Source organism: Rattus norvegicus, chromosome 5, assembly GCF_021556685.1.
Source record: "Rattus norvegicus strain SHRSP/BbbUtx chromosome 5, alternate assembly SHRSP_T2T, whole genome shotgun sequence".
NCBI classification, from domain to species: domain Eukaryota; kingdom Metazoa; phylum Chordata; class Mammalia; order Rodentia; family Muridae; genus Rattus; species Rattus norvegicus.
Window position 1 is genome coordinate 157648179 of NC_141538.1, and position 23085 is coordinate 157671263.

At 46.5% G+C, this 23085-nt stretch overlaps 1 protein-coding gene across 7 annotated transcripts in view; it reads left to right on the forward strand.

Annotated features, from left to right (window-relative positions):
* Positions 1 to 239: 239 nt before the first annotated feature.
* Ubr4 (ubiquitin protein ligase E3 component n-recognin 4) overlaps positions 240 to 23085 on the forward strand; it is a 108087-nt gene continuing 85241 nt past the window's right edge. For all 7 annotated transcript variants that reach the window (NM_001395108.1, XM_087549433.1, XM_087549435.1 and 4 more), the window contains 17 exon segments: positions 240 to 433; positions 7313 to 7410; positions 10011 to 10114; positions 10952 to 11081; positions 11184 to 11323; positions 11917 to 12019; positions 12259 to 12400; positions 12538 to 12662; positions 15719 to 15843; positions 16559 to 16618; positions 16699 to 16889; positions 18500 to 18599; positions 18724 to 18861; positions 19261 to 19378; positions 20242 to 20429; positions 21513 to 21672; positions 21757 to 21842. In NM_001395108.1, the coding sequence (NP_001382037.1) occupies positions 258 to 433; positions 7313 to 7410; positions 10011 to 10114; positions 10952 to 11081; positions 11184 to 11323; positions 11917 to 12019; positions 12259 to 12400; positions 12538 to 12662; positions 15719 to 15843; positions 16559 to 16618; positions 16699 to 16889; positions 18500 to 18599; positions 18724 to 18861; positions 19261 to 19378; positions 20242 to 20429; positions 21513 to 21672; positions 21757 to 21842 (2184 nt within the window). In that variant the 5' untranslated portion in view covers positions 240 to 257.

Below are 23085 nucleotides of genomic sequence, written 5' to 3' on the forward strand. Positions count from 1 at the left end.
CAGTATTGCTCGTCGCCGTGGCGCACGCGCTGAGGGCTTAGCTCCTCGCCCTCCCCGGTCACTCTCAATTCTGCACAGGCGCAGTACCCTGGGTTGAGCCCGGAGAAGTCAGAGGCCGTCCATCTCCTTGCGTTTTTATTGAGCGACCCGCGGCGCGCTTTCTGACGCGCTCGAGTGCGTCACTTCCGCTCCCTCCCGGGAGGCGGCGCTGGGCCGGTGGCAAGCCCCCGGAGGGAGCCGCAGTAGTACGACGAAAGATGGCGACGAGCGGCGGCGAAGAGGCGGCGGCAGCAGCTCCAGCGCCCGGAGCCCCGGCAACCGGGCAGGACACGACCCCGGGCTGGGAGGTGGCGGTGCGGCCCCTACTGTCCGCGTCCTACTCCGCCTTCGAGATGAAGGAGTTGCCGCAGCTGGTGGCCTCAGTCATCGAGAGGTACCGGGCGGCGGCGCCGGCGGGCGGCGCGGCGGGGGAGGGGGAGGGGAGGACGTGCCGAGTCCTGAGTCCACTCTGTCAGGCAGCTTCCAGTCAGGAATCCACTCCACGCATGGCTTCGAGACTCCTGGGCGCTGGGGACAAGAGCTCCTCTGGTTTCCACCCAGCTCTGTCGTGAACCATCCCTGACTTGATTTCCCCTCCCGAGCAAAACTTTTATGGCTGCTCTTGCTGGAGGGCGTGGCCGGGCGCATTTGAGTAGTGGCTGTTGAGATGCAAGGTGCTGCTTGGGCAGTGTCCCCTGACGGCCCCCACCCTCCGCCCCACCTCCGTGTTAAGGTCAGGGCGTGGATGAGTTTGCATTTCTCCTGCCAGCAGAGCCGGAGATTTACATTGGAGATCTACCACATAGTTTAATAACGGTCTTTCTTTGGTGCTATGATCACTGGGGGGCACGTGCTGTTTCTGTGACTGAAGCCACTAGTTACCACTGAATACTTCGGTTTTACTTTGCACTGTAATTGCGTGTATCCGAGATCTGAGTCCTTCTCTTCCTCAGTAGAATGCTTTCAGCCTTTACTTACCGGACTGTTGGGTTATCATGCTGTTATGTGTTCATCATACCTTTTCATACAGATTGTTAGATTGCAAGAGTCGTATTTCTTCATGGGAACGTGGCGATTTCTGTATCTACCTTTTCCTTACTACTGGGCTCAGAGCAGTCTAGACTCGGGCTTTTAAAGCCTGTTTTCTCACTTTCGTTTTCCTAGCCAAACCTTGCTGCAGTAACTCCCTGAAATTGCTAAGCAGGTCATTTTGGTTTGTCGGTCAGCAGGATGTATCTAAACGTTACTTGTAAAGTCAGAAACCGCTGTGGTTTGGCATTATGATTTATCACAATAATTGTCACTGCCTTTGATGTTTTGGATGAATAATCTTTAACAATTCTTAATAAAACAGTGACTGGGTTTGATGACTAAAGATCTAACCAGTAGATTTTCCTGCTTAATTGTGTTTAAATTGTTTTGAAGATGAAAACATGTATCAAAAATTATTCTCAAATTATCTAGCATCTTTTTATCTTACAGTCTTTTCCTCCTTTTTAAAAAAGTCCATGTGTATGTGTGTCATGTGTATTCGGATCCCTCAGGAGGCAGGAAGAAGGCTTCAGGTTCCCTGGAAGTGAAGTTACGGGCAGTCAGTCATTAACCACCCCACACTAGTGCTGGGATCTGAACTTGAGTTGGAAGAACAGGGAGTGCTCTTAACCACTGGGCCATCTCTCTGCCCTGGTCTAATCTAATTTTGTGTATGTAGGGTGGGGGGAGGGAGAGGGAGAGAGACAGACAGACAGAGACAGACAGACTCTACAGCTCAGAGGACAAGTTTTAGGAGTTGATTCTCTCATCTTAGTGTCCAAGAATTGAACTCCAGTTATCAGGCTTGGGTGCCAACCACTTACCTGTCTCCAGCCAGCTGCGTGGCCTCCTACTTCTTAACTGTTTAGATTACTGCCAGTTTTCCTGAGTCATGCTTTGTACTTACAGTCAACAATGCTCACTTCCTTGTAGCCCTTTCTCTTTTGTGTTAGGATGTGAACTGAGGTTGTAATGTCGTTTGTTGATAATGTGAATCCCATTTGCTTGGCCGGTGCATTTTAAACTCAGAACAAAACCCTTGCAACTTGGCGAATCCAAACACAGAGCTAGATTTGAGTTTTGCTAAGCGCTAGTGATCCCTCCACATTCTGAGTTACCTGGAAGAACCAGGAACTGTCTGTTTGTAGACAGGATTTTGGTCTTTATGGTTTTGGGAAAAGTGATGTGTGTTTAGTACAATGTTTTATTGGAAATCAGGAGTTTTGAAGTTCACCATTCTGGTTTCTATAGTTCAATTAAGTTTGAAGTCCTGTTTTGTCTTCTTGGGAGAAAGTTGATCATACACAAAGAATGTAGCTCTGGCTTATGTTTCTCACTGTGTAAAACAGTGTGTCATACTGAGTGTGTAGATCATTGGCTAATAGGCTTTGCTAAAGGATCAGATAGAAAGTGCAGGTCTGTGGACTGTGGGGAGCCACATGTGATATCCACATTTGACCAAGTGTAGTGTGTTTAACTTCTTACATGCCTCCAAATACACACATTGTAGAAGATTCAGCCATTAAAAGATATCAAAACCAGCAACTAGCTGGGTTTAGACTCTGGGCCCTGGTGTGCTGACCCATCCTTTAGAGCACCCTAACAACATTCTTTTTTCAAATGTTTTCTCTCCAGACAAATGCAGCAGAAATATGGAAGCATTCATTGCCTAGGGCTTTAGGCCACTCAGTATAGTGTCAGACTTCAGCCCCTGTTCCTGCTGGGGTAGGCATTGTTGCCAGCTGTTGTAAGTTTAGGGGCCCAGGCTACTACTGGGCTGCTGTTATGCTTGTGGGATGGTTCTGTCTTCTGCACTTGCCTTGTTTCTTCTCTGGTTACAGCTGCCTTCCTTTTCTCCCTTGTCCCCTTGTCCCCTGTTTTTCTGTGGCACTGTTTGTTGACCTCATCATCGAAGTCCCTGCTCCTATCTGACAGTCTGCTCACATATTGAATGCCTCCTGGAACTTCCAGGTCTGACACTGCCCCTTGAGAGATCCTCTCACTTTCTCTCTTCATTTTATTCCTTGTCTCAAGTCAGGCTTTATAATCAGAATTGACCTTTTTAGAACAGAATACATTGGGAATTCTTAGGGACTGATCTTAACTGTCTGATAAAATTGCTTGATATTAAGGCCACGTTGTGAAGTAAAGGGAAGTAGATTAGCACAGGTGAAGTGGTATATACCCTCAAAGTGTCATTAGGTCTTTGAAAGAAAATGATACCTGAGTTTAGTTGAGTATGGGTGGCTTCTATTGTCCATAGCCCACATGGCTTTTAGTACAGACTGAAAGCCTTTTAAGTGTTCCTTTCAGGACTTTGCCAGACATAGTTGGGAGCATAGCTGACACTTAGTCTATATAGATTTAAAAACAACGCCCTCACCCCCTTCCTAAGTGGCTCTGGCTTCTTTCATTGATAGCATCTTTGAAGAAATTCTGTCTTCCAGGTATTCCTTAGACCTTTAGGGCAGAGCTACTGTCTGGGACAGGGAAGTTGTTTGTTAGAACACTCCAACAGGAATGCAGATCCTTAATAGAAGTTTTGAAGAGAGCCAGTCCTGCACTGACTGTTGTCATTTGCCTTCATAAACTAGAGTGTCATAGTTGGCATTGAGCCACAGACCCGGGAGCCCATCGCCAAAAGGAAGTGTGCTTGGAGATCAGTCTTGGTGTCTGAGTATCACGTACATGGCTGATTGGTAAACATGGGAGAAAAATAGAAAAATAGAAAACTCACAATTCTTTGGTTAAATGAATAGGTATACGTGCATCTGCAGATGCATATATGTGCACGTGTGCACTCACATAAAAGTAACATGAAAGAGAGAACGTGATGGCTTTTATATTTAGGATGATGGCGGTTATTGTCTTCCACAGTCTATGAACTAGTCATGCAGTGTGTTACCTAAGGGGGGAAAGTGAGGTGAACCCCATAGTCTGTCCTTTATTTTGTCCTTCCTCAGATTCCCTTTTCTTTCTTTTTTCTTTTTTAAAGATTTATTTACTTATTTATTTAATATATATAAGTACACTGTAACTGTCCTCAGACACACCAGAAGAGGGCATCAGATCCCATTACAGATGGTTGTGAGCCACCATGTGGTTGCTGGGAATTGAACTCAGGACCTCTGGAAGAACAACCATTGCTCTTAACTACTGAGCCATCCCTCCAGCCCACCCCCCTCTTTTTTTTTTTTTTGTAAAGATTTATTTATTTTATGTGAGTACACTGTCACTATCTTCAGACACACCAGAAGAGAGAATTGGACCCATTACAGATGGCTGTGAGCCACCATGTGGTTGCTGGGAATCGAACTCAGGACCTCTGGAAGAGCAGTTGGTGCTCTTAACCACTGAGCCATCCCTCCAGCCCCTCTCTTTACTTAAATATCAGATTTGATTCTCTGACCTGGCGTCTTCTGTTCCTTCTCTTTCCACTTAGGATAGAATCTCTCATTGTCTTTGTCTAATGGTGTTTAAGGTGCAGTGAGGATATGGTTGCAAAGTTTGTTAGAAAGGCATGTTTCGGGAATGGAGGTGACGTGCCTTTTGTCTCCTCCTTTTTCCCCTGCCATGTCTATGTGTACTGTCTTCATTCTCCTTCCTACTGAGCCTTCTGCCTTTTGTTCCTCTTCTCTGCTTTCCTGGGGGAAGGGAGGGGTGATGCCATTATTTGGTGATTTTTTTTCGAAAGCTAGAGAGAACTCATGTCTGCTCTACTTTCTAGCTCTTTAAAAGCTCTTATTCCTGACCTTGTCTCTGTTTGCCCTAAGTATTTTATTTTTATATAAAATCCTGTGCATGTGAATGTATGATCTGTTTATTCATGTTGCATTTGTGTTCTGGCACATATGTGGCAGTCAGAAGACAACTTTATGCAACTGTTTCTTTCTTTCCACCTTTATGTGGGTTCCTGGGCTCAGACTCAGGTTGCCAGAGCCCTTAACCATTGAGCTGTCTTGCTAACCTACCATAAACATTGTAAGTGAAGGTGAATTCAGTACCATTTTTCCTCTACTAATACCTATCTTTCTGCCCCACCTCCACCCCAAGGTACATTTTTGTTACCTTAATGTAGTAAGGCTGCTAGATATTTGGGGGAAGACTGGATTTCTGATATTTCGTAGTGTGATCTGTGAAGCCCCAGGGTAAGACACAGATACAAATACACACAGAGGTAAGGATGGGAATATAGCTCAGTTAATAAAGTAGTTTCCTAACATCCATATAACCCACTCTCCAGCAGCATCCAAAATAGACAAGTTGTATGCCTGATGGCATGTACTTGGCACATTCCTGTAATTCCAGTACCTGGGAGTTGGAGGCAGGAGGATTAGAAGTTTAAGGTCATTCGTTTTCACTATGTGTTGATTCCCCAGTCAGCCTGAATATATTAGACCAGCAGTTTTCAACCTGTGGGCCAAGACCCATTTGGTTGTAGGGGTCAAATGACCCTTTCATAAGGGTTCCCTAAGATCATTGAAAAACACAGATATTTATATTATAGTTTGTATGTGACAGTAGTAGAACTACAGTTGTGCAGTAGCAATGAAATAATTTTATAGTTGAGGGTCACCACGACATAGAAACTGTATTAAAGGATCGCAGCATTACAAAGGTTGAGAGCCCCTGCATTAGACTCTGTCTCAAAACATCAACAAAGAGAGGCTGAGAGAAACAGCCACCTCTCAACTCTCAGCCCACGTCTCTGACTGAGCCAGGCAGCTAAAGAAGTTTGTTTTCCTGAGTGTCCATGCGTATTTATTAGTTAACTCATTTCATCATCAGAATGGGAATGAGAGCTCAGAATGTGCTCATCCTTTGGGCGCGTAGTCTTTCTCTGAGATTGGTAAACTCAAAAGCGCAGAGGTAAGCAGATCTGAACTTTCGAACAGCGCAGGGCAGTGACTCAGCAGACTATTTGGAATTAGGGAGAAGGAAAACATGAAGAAAGAGGGCAGAAAGGGAGTCTCGAGTGTGCTGTGAAGGGAAGGTGTAATGGGGAACCTTAGAGAGACCTGAGCCCCCAGGTGGAGGAAGAGCTGCCCAGGACTGGAAGGTGTTTGTTTCCTTTGTCTTACCTGTCATGACAAATAGAAGAGCGTGTCCTGCCGCCTGTGCGTCATAGCTGCTCTGGGAAGCCGGTTCTAATAAGGACCTAATCTTTGATACACACTCATTTAATACATGATGACTCCGTAGACAGCAGGGCACTTGCAGTGCCAGACTCCCGAGTGTGGTTTGACGTAACTCATCACTCACGTCGACACTTTGCAAACACAGACATGGCGTTTGGCTCTTGTATTCATTTGGCACAAAGCTAAGCCTGTTGGTGAATGGATCAACTCTGTTTACATTTCTCTTGCTGCATGGATACTTCTTGCTGGGGATTAATTCCCTGAGGAAACTATTTAACCATCTCTCTGCTCTTTGCATTTAATAAGATACATTTTGTCTTTTCTTTGCGGCCTTTGTGTCTGGTTGTTCCTTAGCTTCTGAGTTGACAAAGTTACTTAAAATGTATCCAGTCTTAATGGAGAGTTGGACTCCAGATTTTCTCAGCAGAGGGCATTTCCTTGCTAAAGACAGGGTGAGGTTTGAAGAGTTTACTATTCTGTTGCCATCTAGTGTTAGCTTTCTTCAAAGAGCCACACCCTCAGCCACATTCTCACTTGCATTTTCTCACTTGTGTTTCCTCTGTGGGGAGTGTTGGGGAGGAACCCGGCCTCACACCCTCACACGTGCTACACAAGCATTCTGCTGCTGAGCCTCGTCTCCAGCTCCCTTCTAATTTTACTTCTGAGACAGGGTTTCGGTACATAGACCTCACTGTTCTAGAACTTGATGTGTAGACCAGACTATCTTCTTGCCTCTGTTTCCTGATGCTGGGGTTAAAGTTGGGAGCCACTGAGCTGAGCTCCAACCCCTTTTTAAGAACTTCGAAATGAGTTTGAAAATGTTTTTTTCTTCGTTACCCTCTGCTTCTTATTAAACTTTTCTTCAGCAGGATATTTTAATTTAACTCTCTTAAGCTTTTTGTTGTTTGTTTTTGTGCGGTTGGGGTTGAAGGCCCTGTGTCCTGTGCCATCCCAGCCCCCATGTTGCATATAGAGATGAATAGCTGCTTCCTTCACTTCCTACCAAGTAGGGTGCTGAAAGGTGGAATAAGGCAGCTTGGAAGGAGCATGCGGGGCGTGCGCATGGTGGTCACTGACTGTTGATGGCACTGTCTTCTCTCCAGTGAGTCAGAGATCCTGCACCACGAGAAGCAGTACGAGCCATTCTATTCATCCTTTGTCGCACTGTCCACGCACTACATCACCACGGTCTGCAGCCTCAGTGAGTGCACCTGCTTTGGTACCCTGTGGGCTTGGGGAGGGGTAGTCCGGGGCTAGGGTGTCTCTCCGGGAACAATTTGTTAAGGAAATTTTGTTTCAGCAACTCCCAGGCTGTTCACCTGTGAATGGAGGCAGCTGGTGGTGTGGGGTGGTGTGATGCATGGGTGAGGGGGAGGAGTCTGTGTGTCTGTATGTCCCCACCCTTTTCCTGCCCTAGGAGGGAGGATAGAGATCTCACCTGGGCCAGCCACAGGGACTTGAAAAGCTGCTGGCTTTGTCACCTGCCTCATAGCTGTGGAGTCAGCCCATTTTATATTAATGAAAAGCACTTTATTAGTTTTTAAATATTTTCTTGCCATTTCCATTTTAATTTATGTGATTCTGTGCTTACTTGTCCTTTTTTGTTCTTTTTTTGAGATATATTTCCATTTTAGGGGTGTGTGTATGTGTGTGTGTGCATGTGAGTGCAGTTCTTAAGAGTCAGAGGGTACTGGATCCCCTGAAGCTAGAGTTACAGGGACTTGTGAGCTGTCTGTTGGGAATCAAATTTGGATCCTCTGCAAGAGCAGTACACACTGTTAACTGCTAAGTCCTCTCTCCAGCTTTTTTTTATATGTAATGTTTTTTATTCTTTGAGAGCCTCATGCATGTTTTTAGAAAGTATATATGTATATATACATATGTATGTGTGTATACTTCAGCCCGTTGTCCTTTTATCCCTCCCAACATACCCCCTCCCAACTTCATGATTTTCATGTTTCTTTTTTTATTTTATTTTTTTATAAACATGAGTACACTATCACTCTCTTCACACACCCCAGAAGAGGGCATTGGATCCCATTACAAATAGTTGTGAGCCACCATGTGGTTGCTGGGAATTGAACTCAGAACTTCCGGAAGCACAGTCAGTGCTCTTAACCGCTGAGCCATCTCTCCAGCCCCTCTGTTTCATTCTTAATAACTCACCGAGTCAGTCAGGGCTGCCTGGATGCACACAGATGCGGGTCCTTCACTGTGGCATGGGCAGCCTGCCAGAGACCACGCCAAAGAAAAATGACCCTCCCTCACCATCTATAAGTTATCGGTAATTCTTGAGCTATGATTGAGGCCTTATGAGCCCCACATTCATTCACTCATTCATTCACTCACTCATTCATCATTCATTCACTCATTCATTCATTCACTCATTCATTCACTCATTTACTCACTCACTCACTGAGACTTGGCCCAGGCTGGTTTAGTGCTCACTAAGTAGTCCAAGCTGGCCTGAAACTTGCCTGGTGTCAACGCATTTGTATTTGTGGCAGATTGATTCATTGAACGTGATGCTGGTAGGTATGGTGACATGGGCTAGCACCCACTAAGGAGGTTTCTGCTCCTTACTGGTTTTGGCATGCATATGAATCTCTTGTCTTCTTTGGTGTAGATTTTGACCTTTGCTCCCCATTTGCCGACTTTTTCCACCCTCAAAATGACCAAGGCCTATTTTATGTCATTTCAGAACGTTCATGTTTTTCAGTTCTGATGAACTCTAATTGCTCACTTAATAATCTGCTAAGCAGGTGAACTGGAAACAGCCTGTAAAGTCACTTCTGAGTAACCATCCAGTCTAGGGTTGTTATGAGCTCTGGCTGGCTTCTGGGAGCAACTGCAGGTCTTGCATAATGTCACTTAGCGCTGGTGACAAGGAGAGGTCATTCTCTAGAGGCCAACAGCATGAACTTAGGAGGCAGAGCTCCAGGACTTTGTTGTCTAAACTCTAGGTGGTTTAGCTTGTGTGCTTCAGTTTGCTCATCTGTTATAGAGAGGAAAGGGACTTCCATTCATGGTGCTGTGTGTCTGCAGTCCACCCTGGGGGACGTGAGCTGGGTGGATCAGGAGTTCAGGATCCCAGGGTTGGGGATTTAGCTCAGTGGGAGAGCGCTTGCCTAGAAAGCGCAAGACCCTGGGTTCGGTCCTCAGCTCCAAAAAAAAAAAAAAAAAAAAAGAAAAGAAAAGTAGTTCAGGAGCCCTAGGCTACATAGGGAGTTTGGGGCCAGCCTGAAGGATATATTGAGACTCTGTCTCAAAAACAAAAGAAGGGCAAGAGAGGGCGTGGTGCTTAGGCTCAATTGCTGCTCTGACAGAGGACCTGGGTTTGTTTCCTATCAACCATGTGGTGTCTCACAGCTATGCTTAACTTCAATTCTAGGGGATTTGATACCCTCTTCTAACCTCTGATATTAGGCATCTACATGGTAGTGTGTGTGTGTGTGTGTGTGTGTGTGTGTGTGTGTGTGCGCGCGCGCGCACGTGTGTGCATAAATGTATAGGCAAAATACTCAGAAACAAAATAGATAACCATAAAATATGGGAGAGGACAATAATCTCCTACGGAATAGCCTAAGGATTAGATGAGCTGATGCACTTGAAGTACAGTGTGTTTTCTGTTACTGTTATGTTAATTTCTAGTAAACACTAGGTCTATGGCTATATGAGCATTTAGCCCTTGTTGTCCAAGGGTGACAGCTGCTGATAATGCCGAGCTAAGTGCTTGCTATGTTGCTGTGTTGAGTGTGAGGCTGAGCCGTTGGCGGTTAAGTGACTGTCCTTGTTTCCTAGTTCCCCGGAACCAGCTTCAGTCGGTGGCGGCTGCCTGTAAAGTCCTCATTGAGTTTTCCCTCCTGCGGCTGGAGAACCCGGACGAGGCCTGTGCTGTGTCCCAGGTGCGAGCAGAGTCTCTGTTGGGGCCTTTATTTTAAAAGCATTGGAAGTATGGGACTTGATGGCTGGGTGGTCATCAGGCAGAATCAGATAAACCTTTTCTGAGGCTGGCAGATAGTAATTATTTGTGGGCCGTACTGCATCTGTTGCAGCTTGCCAGCAAAGGTCTTTCTATTGCAAACCTGGGGCTTGGGGGGAGCAGTGGGAAGTGAGTGAATACAGACTTCATTTACATGAGCCAGCAGTGGGTTTGCCAGCCATAGACAGGTTAGAGTCTTTCCTAAGGACTGAGACTTTCGGGATGTGTGAGCAGGGAGCAGAGAGAAAGATGTGTGACTGACAGGGTGGCAGGCTTGAAGGAAAAGGGACCTGGCCTTACCACTGTGTGTCTGTGACTGGTTGTTGCCCTGCAGGAGTGGAGGCATCAAGCTACCATGTTACGTGTTATTGAGACTTGTGAGGAATCGGTCTGTTTTAAGGCCTTGTGTTTTTTACAAAAGTTAACCACAGCTTCAAGTTGAAAACAGAAAAAAATGATACACTCTGAGAATAAGACTGATTTGCAAATGGGTTAGACCTTGATGACCATCAGTTTGGGATCTTTGCTTCAGTACTTTTCACTGAAATTTTATTCTCCCCACGTCCGCCCTCCCTTCTGGAGGTCCCAGGGATTGAACCCTGGGCCAGGTGCATGCTAGCCAGTTGCTCTAGCCCCGCGCCACACTCCTAGCCCCTCACATGGAAGTTACTTGTAGGACCCCAAATCTGACCCCATACTAGTTAGAATCCCCAAAGTATAGAATTTTCTAAAAGACATATGTGACTATGTTTATTTTCAGAAACACTTGATTCTGCTGATAAAAGGCCTGTGCACTGGCTGTAGCCGACTAGACAGAACAGAGATTATCACCTTTACAGCAATGATGAAATCCGCCAAGCTTCCACAGACAGTGAAGACGCTTTCAGATGGTGTGTGCCCTGCACACCTGGCTCCATGACCACCTCTGTGGCCACTGTTGCCTTCTGTGGGACTCTCCTCATCCTCCCCCTTTCTGTTTCTGAATTTTATAGTGGAAGACCAGAAAGAGCTGGCTTCACCAGTGAGCCCCGAGCTGAGGCAGAAGGAGGTACAGATGAACTTTTTGAACCAGCTGACCTCAGTTTTTAACCCTAGAACCGTACCGTCTCCTCCCATTAGTCCACAGGCTCTGGTAAGTTCTTTTCTCAGATATCCTCATCTTCATGTGTTAAGATGATAGAACTGGGAAAGCCTGTGTTTTATGTTTTACCTAAAAGATAGAGCATGCCATTTTGGTCAGGGGCAGACCATACACAGGATGGTGGATCTATAAAAGCTTACTGTCTAGTGACCTGTGGACATCTTGGATTGCGTGAGTTTATTCAGACACTTATACAGTGACAGATTAATTCAATGAGGCATTTCTTAGAATATATTCCCAGTTAAATGACATTTCTGTGCATGGTTTCGGTGGAAAAAACTCATACAAAACAAATCATACACAGTGAAGCAGATGTGCGCCCATCTTCCTTTGCATGGTCTGCACCATGGCATGCTGGTTGTTCTATGTGCTTTCTCAGGGCAGATGCACAGGAGCGCGTGCTGCTCTCTTCACGAGGTGTCACTCTGTGATGGAAAAATAGACAGTTTCTGAGCTGTGTTTTGCTCTACTTTTCTTGTCATTTCCTCTGGGTCGGTAGAGAGTGTCCCACGTGTAGCTGAATGTCCTGCATAGCCAAGGAGTTGCCTCCTTGTGCCTCACGAGAGCGTCTGTGTTCTCTTCAGGTGGAAGGAGAAAATGATGAGCAGTCCTCCACAGAGCAGGCCTCTGCTGTCAAGACCAAGAATGTGTTCATAGCTCAGAATGTGGCTAGCCTTCAAGAGCTTGGTAAGTACAGGTCTGCTTGCTGTTCAAAAGAGGGCCTGTCTTCTTTTTTTTCTTTTTTTCGGAGCTGGGGACCGAACCCAGGGCCTTGCTCTTGCTAGGCAAGTGCTCTACCACTGAGCTAAGTCCCCAACCCGAGGGCCTGTCTCCTTACCAAAGCATCTTGCCTGTGCTTCTTCCCTGTGGAGGACTCCAGGCTCTGACAGTGGCCCACTAGAGTGTGTGCCTCTTTGTTGATCCAGGGGGCTCTGAGAAGTTACTCCGAGTATGCCTGAACCTGCCCTACTTCCTGCGCTACATCAATCGGTTTCAGGATGCTGTGGTGGCCAATTCCTTCTTCATCATGCCTGCAACAGTAGCTGATGCCACCGCTGTTCGAAATGGGTAAGAGCTCTCTGACCTCCTCCTTACATTCTAACCAGAAGGGATATAGTGGCTCGTCTTTACCCAGGCTGTCTTTCATAAACTTGAGAAGGGAGCGTTTCTAGGGACCCTTGCTGATGTCCTCTGTTGTGTTCCAGTTTTCACTCACTGGTGATTGATGTAACCATGGCCTTGGATACCCTTTCCCTACCTGTGCTGGAACCCCTCAATCCTTCTCGTTTGCAAGATGTGACAGTGCTCAGCCTCAGCTGTCTTTATGCAGGTGAGAAGTTAGGTCCGGTTTGGTTTTTTCAGTCCCACATGGATTTGATTTGAGGAGGCCATGAGGATCCTGAGGACTCTGGCCTTCTCCTTCCTTGACTCTCTTACTTCAGAGACCATCTGATATCACATGTAGGCCAAGGAAAGTCATTACAGGAATCTAAGTGATCTACTCTTTAACTGCTGCCCTTGACTACTCGTGCGTGCGTGTGTGTGTGTGTGTGTGTGTGTGTGTGTGTGTGTGTGTGTGTGTACATTTGTATATGGGTATGTGCACATGTGTACATGGCCTTGCATGGATGCATGTGGTATGTACAGTTCTGTGTCTGTGCACATATATGTGGGTGCATGTGGAGACCAGAGGTCAACTTTGGGTGTTGTTCCTCAGAAGCTGTCCACATTTCTTCTTTCTGTTTTGAGACAGTCTCTTACAGCTCACCAAGTAGGCTGGCCAGCAAGTCCCAGGGACCCACATGTCAGTCTCCTCAGTTCTGAGGTTATCATCATGCCCCACTTTCTAAAATGGGTTCCAGCGCTGCAACTCAGGGCCTCATTTTTCCACGGCAAGCACTTTACTGACAGTCATCTCTGCCAAAACTTGTCCTGTGTGCTTGTTGGATCTCGTCGTGTTTGATGTTACTGTGTTCGATAGGAAAAACCCAAGTCTGTTCATAGGTTGAGATGAGCAGTTTCATCCCCACCCACAAGGAGTGATGGAGAATAGAGAGCTAAGGAGAATAACACAAGGCAATGCAAGGGGGCGCTAAGAGACTCGGGGACTTACAGTGCAGTTCAAGGAGAGGTTGAGTCTTGTTGTGAGATTGGATTTGAGGATGGCTTCTTGGGCAGGTGGTGTCTGAAGAGCCATGAAGAGCGGTATTCATGTTTCCATAAAGTCCCTTTCCTCCTGTTAATCAGGTTGTGATGGAAGTGGGGCCTGACAGTTTGTGTGTGTGTGTGTGTGTGTGTGTGTGTGTGTGTGTGTGTGTGTGTGTTCATTCGTGTGTACCTGCCTTTGTGAGCACATGTAGAGGCCAATCCATGTTGGTTATTTTCCTTTATTGCTATCTACCTTTTAAAAAAAGATTTATTTTTTTTTAAAGATTTATTTATTTATTTTATGTATATAAGTACACTGTAGCTGTCTTCAGACACCAGAAGAGGGCATCAGATCCCATTACAGATGGTTGTGAGCCACCATGTCGTTACTGGGATTTGAACTCAGGATCTCTGGAAGAGCAGTCAGTGCTCCTAGCCGCTGAGCCATCTCTCCAGCCCCTAAAAAAAGATTTATTTTATGTTTATGATTATTTTTTTTTCTTTTTTTTGGAGCTGAGGACTGAACCCAGGGCCTTGTGCTTGCTAGGCAAGCGCTCTACCACTGAGCTAAATCCCCAACCCCTGTTTATGATTATTTTGCCTGCTATATATACATATCTATAATATATGTGTATATATAGTCTATATATGTGTGTATATATATATATATGTATATATATGTGTGTATGTATGTATGTATGTATGTATGTATGTATGATGTGCATGCCTAGTGCCGTGTGTCTCCTGGTACTGGAGTCACAGGCGATTATGAGTGACATGAGGGTGCTAGGAATTGAACCTAGGTCCTCTGGAGGAGGAGCTGCTAATGTGCTTAACCACTGAGCTATTTCTCCAGCACCCCATCTTTTTTTTTTTTTAATTCGATTTTTATTTATTGTGATTTGAGTGTATTTCTCCCATGTGCTAAAGTCAATGGTGTGCACTTCCACACCTGGCCTTAGAGGTTCTTTTAAAGGAGTTTGAAGTGAGTGGGTGCCACATGGCTTCCATGTACATCATTTCCCATTAATGATTCCCTACTGACAATCATCCATTTGTTACCACCAATGGGTACTGTTGACACATGGGAACTAGTCTGTAGGTATGTGTGTGTGTGTGTGTGTGTGCGTGCATGTGTGTGTGTGCATGTGTGTACACATGGATGTATTCACCTGAGATTACATGTGTAGAGGCTTGAGGTTATAATCAAGTATGCCTTCCTCTATGTTCTTGCTCATTTTTGAGACAGGCTTTCTCACAGCTTTTTGGTTCGCTTAAGCTAGCTGGCTTGTGAGCTTCCAGGGTTGGCCTGACCCTGTCCTCCTCTGCTCTGGACTTGCAGACCTGCGCTGCTGTGCCAGGCTTTTCATGGTGTTGGGGATCTTTATTCAGGCCCTCATGCTTCTGCATGCAGTGTTCCTGCACTGAGCATCTCCCCACTGTCTGTAGGCCTCATTTGTGTGGTGGCTCTGGGTTTTCACAGGTGTATGATGTCATGAGTTTACTGTTACCATAGCAAACAGAACAGTCCTTGCCCAGATCCCTTCTGCTGCTGCTTTTATCTCATTTCCTCCCACCCTTTACAACCACCACACTTAACTGCCAGAGGTGTTCTGTTATTGGCATGTTGGCTGTAGCTTTTTCACACTGACTGCTTCTACTAGCACTGGACACTTAAGGTTCCTCTGTGGCTTTTCTGTCTTTGTGTCTCATTTAGATTTGTGTGCGCGCGTGTGCATGTGTGCCTGTGCGTGCGCATGTGTGCTGTTGGGGATTAAATCTACAACCTCACTTATGCCAGGCCTGTGTGTTATACTCCTGCGTTTGTAATGCAGCCTTTTTATTTTGTATTTGGAGAAGTGGTAGTTCAGTTGCCCATGCTGGCCAAGCGTGACTTGAGCTCGTGAGACTCCTGCCTGAGACTCCTGAATATTGTGGATGTAAATGTGCAGGGCCGTGCTGCCTTTGCCTGCCTTTGCCTATCATCTCGCAGGACAACTTGCTTCCATTTGTTGGCAGTTACAACTAGAGCTTCATCAAATGTTCAGTGCAGTTTCCTGTGTGCTGTGGGTCTGCTGCTCATTTTGGGGAGTAGCTGGAGTGTAACTGCTGAACTATGGCAGCACTGCCCTTTGGAGTTCTTGGAGGAATCAAGTTACAGATTTGTGGCTAGGGTGTTCCCATCTTCTGTCTTGGGTTTGGGGTGTTCTCAAGATTGGACTCTGCCTGTTCTTTCAGGTGTGAGTGTGGCCACCTGCATGGCCATTCTTCATGTGGGGAGTGCCCAGCAAGTGCGGACAGGGTCCACCAGCTCCAAAGAAGAAGACTACGAAAGTGATGCAGCCACCATTGTTCAGAAATGTGTAAGTTAAGTGTCTGGTGACATGGCAGCCTGTGACTGAAAATGGGGGAGTGTGGCTAGTTCTATTTCTCAGTGTAGTTCCCATACACCCAGCCCTGCATCAACGGCTTTCCATGACCACTAATTCTTTGTATGCACTTACGGCAAAATGCTGTTTGCTATGCCTCAAAGTAGACCAACATCCACTGAGCCCTCATGGTTTATGGAGCGGTTTGATGTGCGTAGGGTGTCTGTGGTCTCCACACCCCTTCCCCGGACAGTGTCTCTGAGGAGGATTTGACCAAGGCATTTGTTTCCATACATGCTTCCCCTTCCTGTTGTACTGGTCCAGTGGAAAACACAGTAAGCTTGTGGCAACTGTAAGCCATGAAAAGTTGACATTTACTCCGTAAGCCATTGAGGGCTTATTGGATGCTGGTCTGCTTTCAGGCTGGACATAGCGAATAGCATTTTGCAGTAATTACATAGAAAGAGTTAGTTGTCATGGAAAGCCGGTTGATGTAGGGCTGGCTGTATGAGAACTCCTAAGAAGGTGTCATGCACTGAGGGAGATAGATACAGGCAATGCCTCCTGAGGTCAGAAACTGGTGGCGGTGGATCACCAAGTGACCCGCAGACAGTTACATTTCTTTCAGTAGAGCTGGCTCAGTTAGGGTTTAGAATTGTGATGAAGACCTGATCTGCTCAGACTGTATGTCTGTCTGTTTCCTGGGCAGCTTGAGATCTATGACATGATTGGACAGGCCATCAGCAGTTCCCGCCGCGCCGGTGGTGAGGTAAGCGGCATCGGGGTGCAGGTACCTTCTGTGTGCTGTGGGTTTCCGTGCTGATGTCTGCTTGTGTCCTTCCTTAACAGCACTTCCAGAACTTCCAGCTGCTGGGTGCCTGGTGTCTGCTCAATAGCCTCTTCCTCATACTGCATCTCAGTCCCACAGCCCTGGCTGACAAAGGGAAAGAGAAGGACCCGTTGGCTGCCCTCCGAGTCAGAGACATCCTTTCTCGTACAAAGGAGGGAGTAGGCTCTCCCAAACTGGGGCCTGGCAAAGGGTATGTGTCTGCCTGGAAGCTCTGTCTCTGAATGCCGTGCTGCGTTTCCTGTTTCACAGGTGATAGCTGTTCACCCCACATCAGAGCTTGGCTATTGGCTGCTGTAGGTTGAGGGGCTATGCATACTGAGCACACTGTCCTGAGCATTAAAGCCAGCTGCCATCTTCCTCTCAGAGGATTCCCCTTCCAGCCATGTGAATTTAATAGCACAAGTAGTAATGGCCCTAGTCTCCTTGCCCAAGTGTCTGGATCTAATCCCATTTCCTCATCTGTGACAAGGAGAAAGACTGTCTGACATGTGTGTGTGTTCAGAGTCTGGGGCAAGTCTGGTGAGGGGCTTGCTAGGAAGTGGGTACCAGTGAGTGCAATTCTCTGTTGCTCAGGCGTTTCTTTAAGTGGAGTCCTCACTGCGGCCGTACTTGATCTTTATTTTATGTACTTAGCTGTATTTTATTTGCTTAGTTTTAATTATTTTAAGATTTGTATGTGTTTTGCCTGCATACATAGATGTGTACCATGCACATACCTAGTAACCACAGAAGTCAGAAGCGTGCATGAGATTCTGGAACTGAATGATGGATATTTAGGATTCCCTGTGTGGGTGCTGGGACCAAAGCTCGAGCTTCTGCAGAAGCAACACACGCTCTTTACTGCTGAGCCATCTCTTTTTGTTTGTATGGGTATTTTGGCTATATATGAGTGGGTGCGTGTGTGCACATGCCCGTATGTATGTATGTATGTATGTATGTATGTATGTATGTATGTATGTATACCATATGCATTCCTGGAAGCCAGAAGAGGGCTTCGGATTTCCTGGATCTTAATTGCTAAGCCACCTCTCACTTCTGCCCCTCTTCCTTTCCTTGTTTTATGTTTTTATGTTTTTTGTTTTGAGATAGGGTTTCTAATAGCCTAACTGGCTGGCCTCACACTTAATATGCCGCTGATGGCCTTCAGCTCCTGGCCCTTCTGCCTCCCTCTCAAGTACCAGGTTTTCCAGGAATCTGCCATCACACCCATTTTGGCTTTTATTTTCTAAGGGAAGAAGTAGCAGGCAGCAAGTCCATTATGGATTGGCAAGTATTGTGAAGAAAAGAGACCAGAGCAAGAGGCTGGTAGGAGCTGTGTTGTGTTTTATAGGAATCATTCAGGGTGAGGTGGAAGTAGATGTATTTAACATGAGTGGGACTCAGCGTGCCATCAGACATGTTCAGTGTGGGGCCAGGGAACTAGCGCAGCTAGGTGTGTCTTGCAGTCAAGAGGACCTACTCCCAGTTTTCAGAACCCAATGCCCATGTAAATCTAGCACTGGAGAGAAACTCTCTTCTGAGGAACAACATCCAGGTGTGACCTTTGATCGTTAGTTTGTTGTTTGTTGCATGGTGCGTGTGTGTGTGTGTGTGTGTGTGTGTGTGTGAGTGTGTGTGTGTGTGTGTGTCTGTGTGTGTGTCTGTGTGTGTGTGTGTCTGTGTGTAGTATTCTGTCCTCAGAGGGAAGGTTCCGATCTGTAAAGGGTTCTAGAGTGCCAGATTGGCAGAATAATGACCATTTCCAAGGTTATGATTCATTGCTAATGGTTTTAAAGGTCTGTGCTTCTGTTATTTGTATAGGCATCAGGGATTTGGGGTACTCTCAGTGATACTGGCAAACCATGCCATCAAGCTGCTGACATCTCTCTTTCAAGACCTGCAGGTGGAGGCGCTCCACAAGGTGAGGAGGCTCTGGAGTCCTTGGGTTGGTTGGTGGGGCTACTTGGCATGCAAATAGAGCATCGTGAAGGTTGTTTCTTGCCAGAGTAATATGACTAATACGCTTTGATTTTTGTTTTCATCAGGGCTGGGAGACAGATGGTCCCCCTGCAGTCCTGAGTATTATGGCCCAGAGTACCTCCACACAAAGGGTTCAGCGGCTGATTGACTCTGTCCCTCTGACAAACCTGCTCTTGACGCTGCTTTCCACTTCATACAGAAAGGTGGGTGGGAGCCAGCCATCTGTGAACTGGAGTGCGGCTGACATAGGCCATGATGTTGATGGATGCAGACTATGGTGCTGGCTTTAGAAAGGAATCCTCCCTAGATTCCTTCTCTCCTTCTCTTCCTGTCTCCTTTTCTTCCGGCCTAAGCTGGGCTTGCATTCCTGCATGCAGCTGATCCTCCTGTTTCAGGTTCTTTGGATGGCAGGCACATGATGTCACTATACCCAGCTTGACAGAGTACTTTGTGGAACTTTGGAAGTGGTTATTGATGATCAGTTTTAGCTGTCTGCTGTCCATGCTGGTCTGTGGTGACACATCTGAAGCAGAAGCATGGCGGACACTGCAGCTCCTGGCTCTGGCTCTGGGCTCACGAGCTCTGCACTCTTGTGTCCCCAGGCATGTGTCCTGCAGCGGCAGAGGAAGGGCTCCATGAGCAGTGACGCCAGTGCCTCCACTGACTCCAACACCTACTATGAAGACGACTTCAGTAGCACTGAGGAGGATAGCAGCCAAGGTAGCTAGAGATAGCCTCTGCTCACTCCTTGTGCTTCTCCGCCTGTGCTTTTATGTGTTCTCAAAATGATGTACTGTTTAAGAGCAGCTGGAGGGCCAGGGTTGGTGGGAAAGGGCTTGCCTGAAATGCGTGAAGTCCTGGGCTAGATCCCCTCCACCTGGTAAACCGGATGTGGTAACATCCCAGCACTAGGAAGGGAGGAAGAGAGGCAGAGGCTCAAGGTCGTTGTTGATACACCTTACAGAATTGAAGGCCAGCCTGGGCTAAAGAGTAAGTTGAGTGTCAAGGCTCAATGTAAATGACTGCTTTCAGCCAATCCCATGTAGCTTTTCAGTAAGAACCATGGTGTTTGTTCCTTTGTTGACCTATATTGGGGCCTCCGTCCTCCCTGCTCAGGTCAGAGGGCCATGTGGCAGGGGATTGGTTTAACCATGGGCTTGTACCTGAGGCGCTCATAGGGAGGAGGGAGCTGAAGATGTGTAGAGGAGATGGTCTCGGGTTGTTGGTTTTTGTTTTTTGGTTTTTTTTCATGCTCAAGTTTTCAGAACAGTTTGAAACACCAGGGGCTATGAGTCTTACCATCTTGGGTGTGCAGCCGATGAGACTAGTTTGCTCTTATAAATGTTTTACCCCTTTCTAGGTGGGCTGATAAGGGGAAATGGCTTCTCTTCTGTGGTTGGACCCTTTAAGTTTTACCGCACTGGAACCCATGTATAATGAGACGGAAGCACTCGTGTGCTCATTTAGATGACAGATTGACACGGTCCGCTCCCGTCTTCAGCATCAGGGTGTCCTGTGATCCTTGACTTGTGCAGTTACAGAAACAGGTTCACAAGTATAAAAACCATGCTCTTTCTCTTCAGATGATGACAGTGAGCCAATTTTGGGGCAGTGGTTTGAGGAGACCATCTCTCCCAGTAAGGAAAAAGCTGCGCCTCCACCCCCTCCCCCGCCCCCTCCCCTGGAGAGCTCTCCTCGGGTTAAAAGCCCCAGTAAACAGGCGTCTGGTGAGAAGGGCAACATCTTGGCCAGTCGCAAAGATCCTGAGTTGGTAAGAGCAGATTTCCCAGGTTCTATGGGGGGAAATTACTTGAGTAGAGTGAGTGGTTGAGCTGAGAAGCAGACGTCCGAGCTGAAGCATTTATAAGTGGGATAACTGCAGTGCTTAGCTCTGTGTCTGCAGGGCTTCCAGTAGGAAATCCCATCATTAAATAGTGTGCGTGCTTCTAGGACTGACAGCTACTATTAGCACAGTCTCTAGGGGTAAATAAATAGAAGTCGGTTGACTGGTTCTCCGCCAGAGGCTGAATGTGTCCTTGTTGGGCGTGACTGTTGTTGCCCTGAGAGTGTCATGAGTGAGTTTTCAAAGCCTCTAGCATAGGTTCTGTGCATCATAAATGTTTACTTACTGATACAACCAATATTTATTGATTATCTTCTGTATTTTAGTCCCTTTTCTGATAATTTATCAGAGTAATGAGTCAAGCACAATTCTTTAATGTAGCTTTATACATGTTAAGGTTAGGAACATAAAACACTTAAGTGTGTTTTTCTATTTTTTTAAATATCTATTTTATGTATATGAGTATATGGTAGCTCTCCTCAGACACATCAGAAGAGGGCATCGGATCCCATTACAGATGGTTGTGAGCCACCACGTGGTTGCTGGGACTTGAACTCAGGACCTCTGGAAGAGCAGCCAGTGCTCTCAACCACTGAGCCATCTCTCTAGCCCTTATATAATCATTTAAAAATTAGTTTTTAGAATAATGACAAGCTAGTTTAACAGTTGAGAAGTGAGAATATCTGTATGTATAGTAATCACTGTATAATAATCACTGTATAGTCATCATTGATATAGGGTCAGTCTCCAGTATGTTACTGGTAATGTCTTGAGGGACAGGGATGGGTCAGCTTAGAGGTTCTGCCTTACACTGTGTTTTCTGAGGTTGGTTGCGTTGAGTGGGTCTGCCCTTCTGTGCAGCTGAGTTCCAATATGGACGTTCCCACTGGAGAATTAGTGATAGTCTTCACTTTTGGAGACTTCTGGGCCTTGTGTAATTCCAGTGAATTTATGGTTGGCAGAAGCGCGGTACAGCATGGCACGGCTCTGAGCTGTTTCTGTCCTTTTTAGTTCTTAGGTCTGGCTTCCAACATCCTGAACTTTATCACCTCTTCCATGCTGAACTCTCGGAACAATTTCATCCGGAACTATCTGAGCGTGTCTCTTTCCGAGCAGCACATGGCCACCTTGGCCAGCATCATTAAGGAGGTGGACAAAGATGGACTCAAGGGTCAGTGGAAAGATTGGGTGCTGCTTCAGGGCACTCAGGCTGGTCTAAGTCCCCAAGTAACTGTCTCCCTCTGTCCGCCCGAAGGGTCATCGGATGAGGACTTTGCTGCTGCTCTCTACCACTTCAACCACTCCCTGGTGACCTCCGACCTACAGTCCCCGAACCTGCAGGTTGGTGTGCACTGTGGCTACCCAGAGGGAGTACGTTCCACTGTCCCGGGGGTGTGGTGGCTCTCATCATTGAAGGGTATTTTGTCCTTGCTCTCTGCTGGGCAGAGCTGCGCTCCAGTTTCTGTGTTCCCTATGCAGAGGTTAGGGTTTCTGGAAGAAAAAGGTATCCTTTCCCCCAAGTCATAAAGATTAAAGGAAGGACAGAGATAAACTCCCAGTGCTTCTCAGAGTAGACCAGTAGGTGGTACTCCCAGAAGCTGTTTATAAAATGAGGTTGATAAATGTTCACCGTCTTATGGGGAAGTGCACTTTCAAGGAGCGACCCGATCACAGAACATGCTCTCCTTTACAAACTCATCAACCTGAGTCCAGGACCTTGATGGTGAGCGTCAACCACTTGATTCCCCACAAAGAAGGTGCTGCTCGCAGTCCTAAGTCCTCACTGTTTTAGTTTCATACGTATCTATAATCACCAAATCAAACACAGTGTTAGCTTACAGAGAGTGGCATTCTGTGCTTGTGTGCTTTACTTTTCTCGTATTAATCACACAGTGTCTGTGGTCAGGGTTTGTCTGCAGTGGGTATGTGGAGCCTTTATTTACAGTCTGATACCACTGTGCTTGCACTGCACCGCTCGACCCATCTCCGCTTCCCCTGAGATACGTTTGATCCATCTTGTGTCCATGTTCATTGCATTCCAGTGTTACCTGTTATGTGTGGAGGAGACTGGCTCTCCTGGGGCTGTCCCTTGGAGTAGAATTGCCAGGTCTTACAGGGTGAGCAGCCCATCAGACCACCAACAAGATGACAGGTTGTGTGGATTCACATCCTTTTCTCATATTTGGTAGTATTCATGTTTGAGAACTTGGTTTGTTTTTAAAACTGGACTTCTCAGTAGTTGTGGTTGACTTGGAACTTGATACAGCCTAGCCAGGTCTCAAACTCCGGGCAGTCCTCCTGCATTACAGGCTCATGTCATTGCACCTAGTTGCTAACTTTTTGTAATGAGCAAAGTTAGTCTTTCCTAATCTTTATTTAGTGTACATAGAGTTTCCTGAGGCGATTGTTAAACATTTACATTCTGGGTCGGGGGTGGGGTGGGGGGGGCAGTCAGTGGCATAGCATTTGCTTAATCGTATGCCCTGGCCTTGATCCCAGCACCACAGACTAAAGGATGATTTCCTCAAGATCCTTCTTTTGGTGCCGTTTCATCAGGTGGATCTCTAGTAGTTTGACCTGAAAC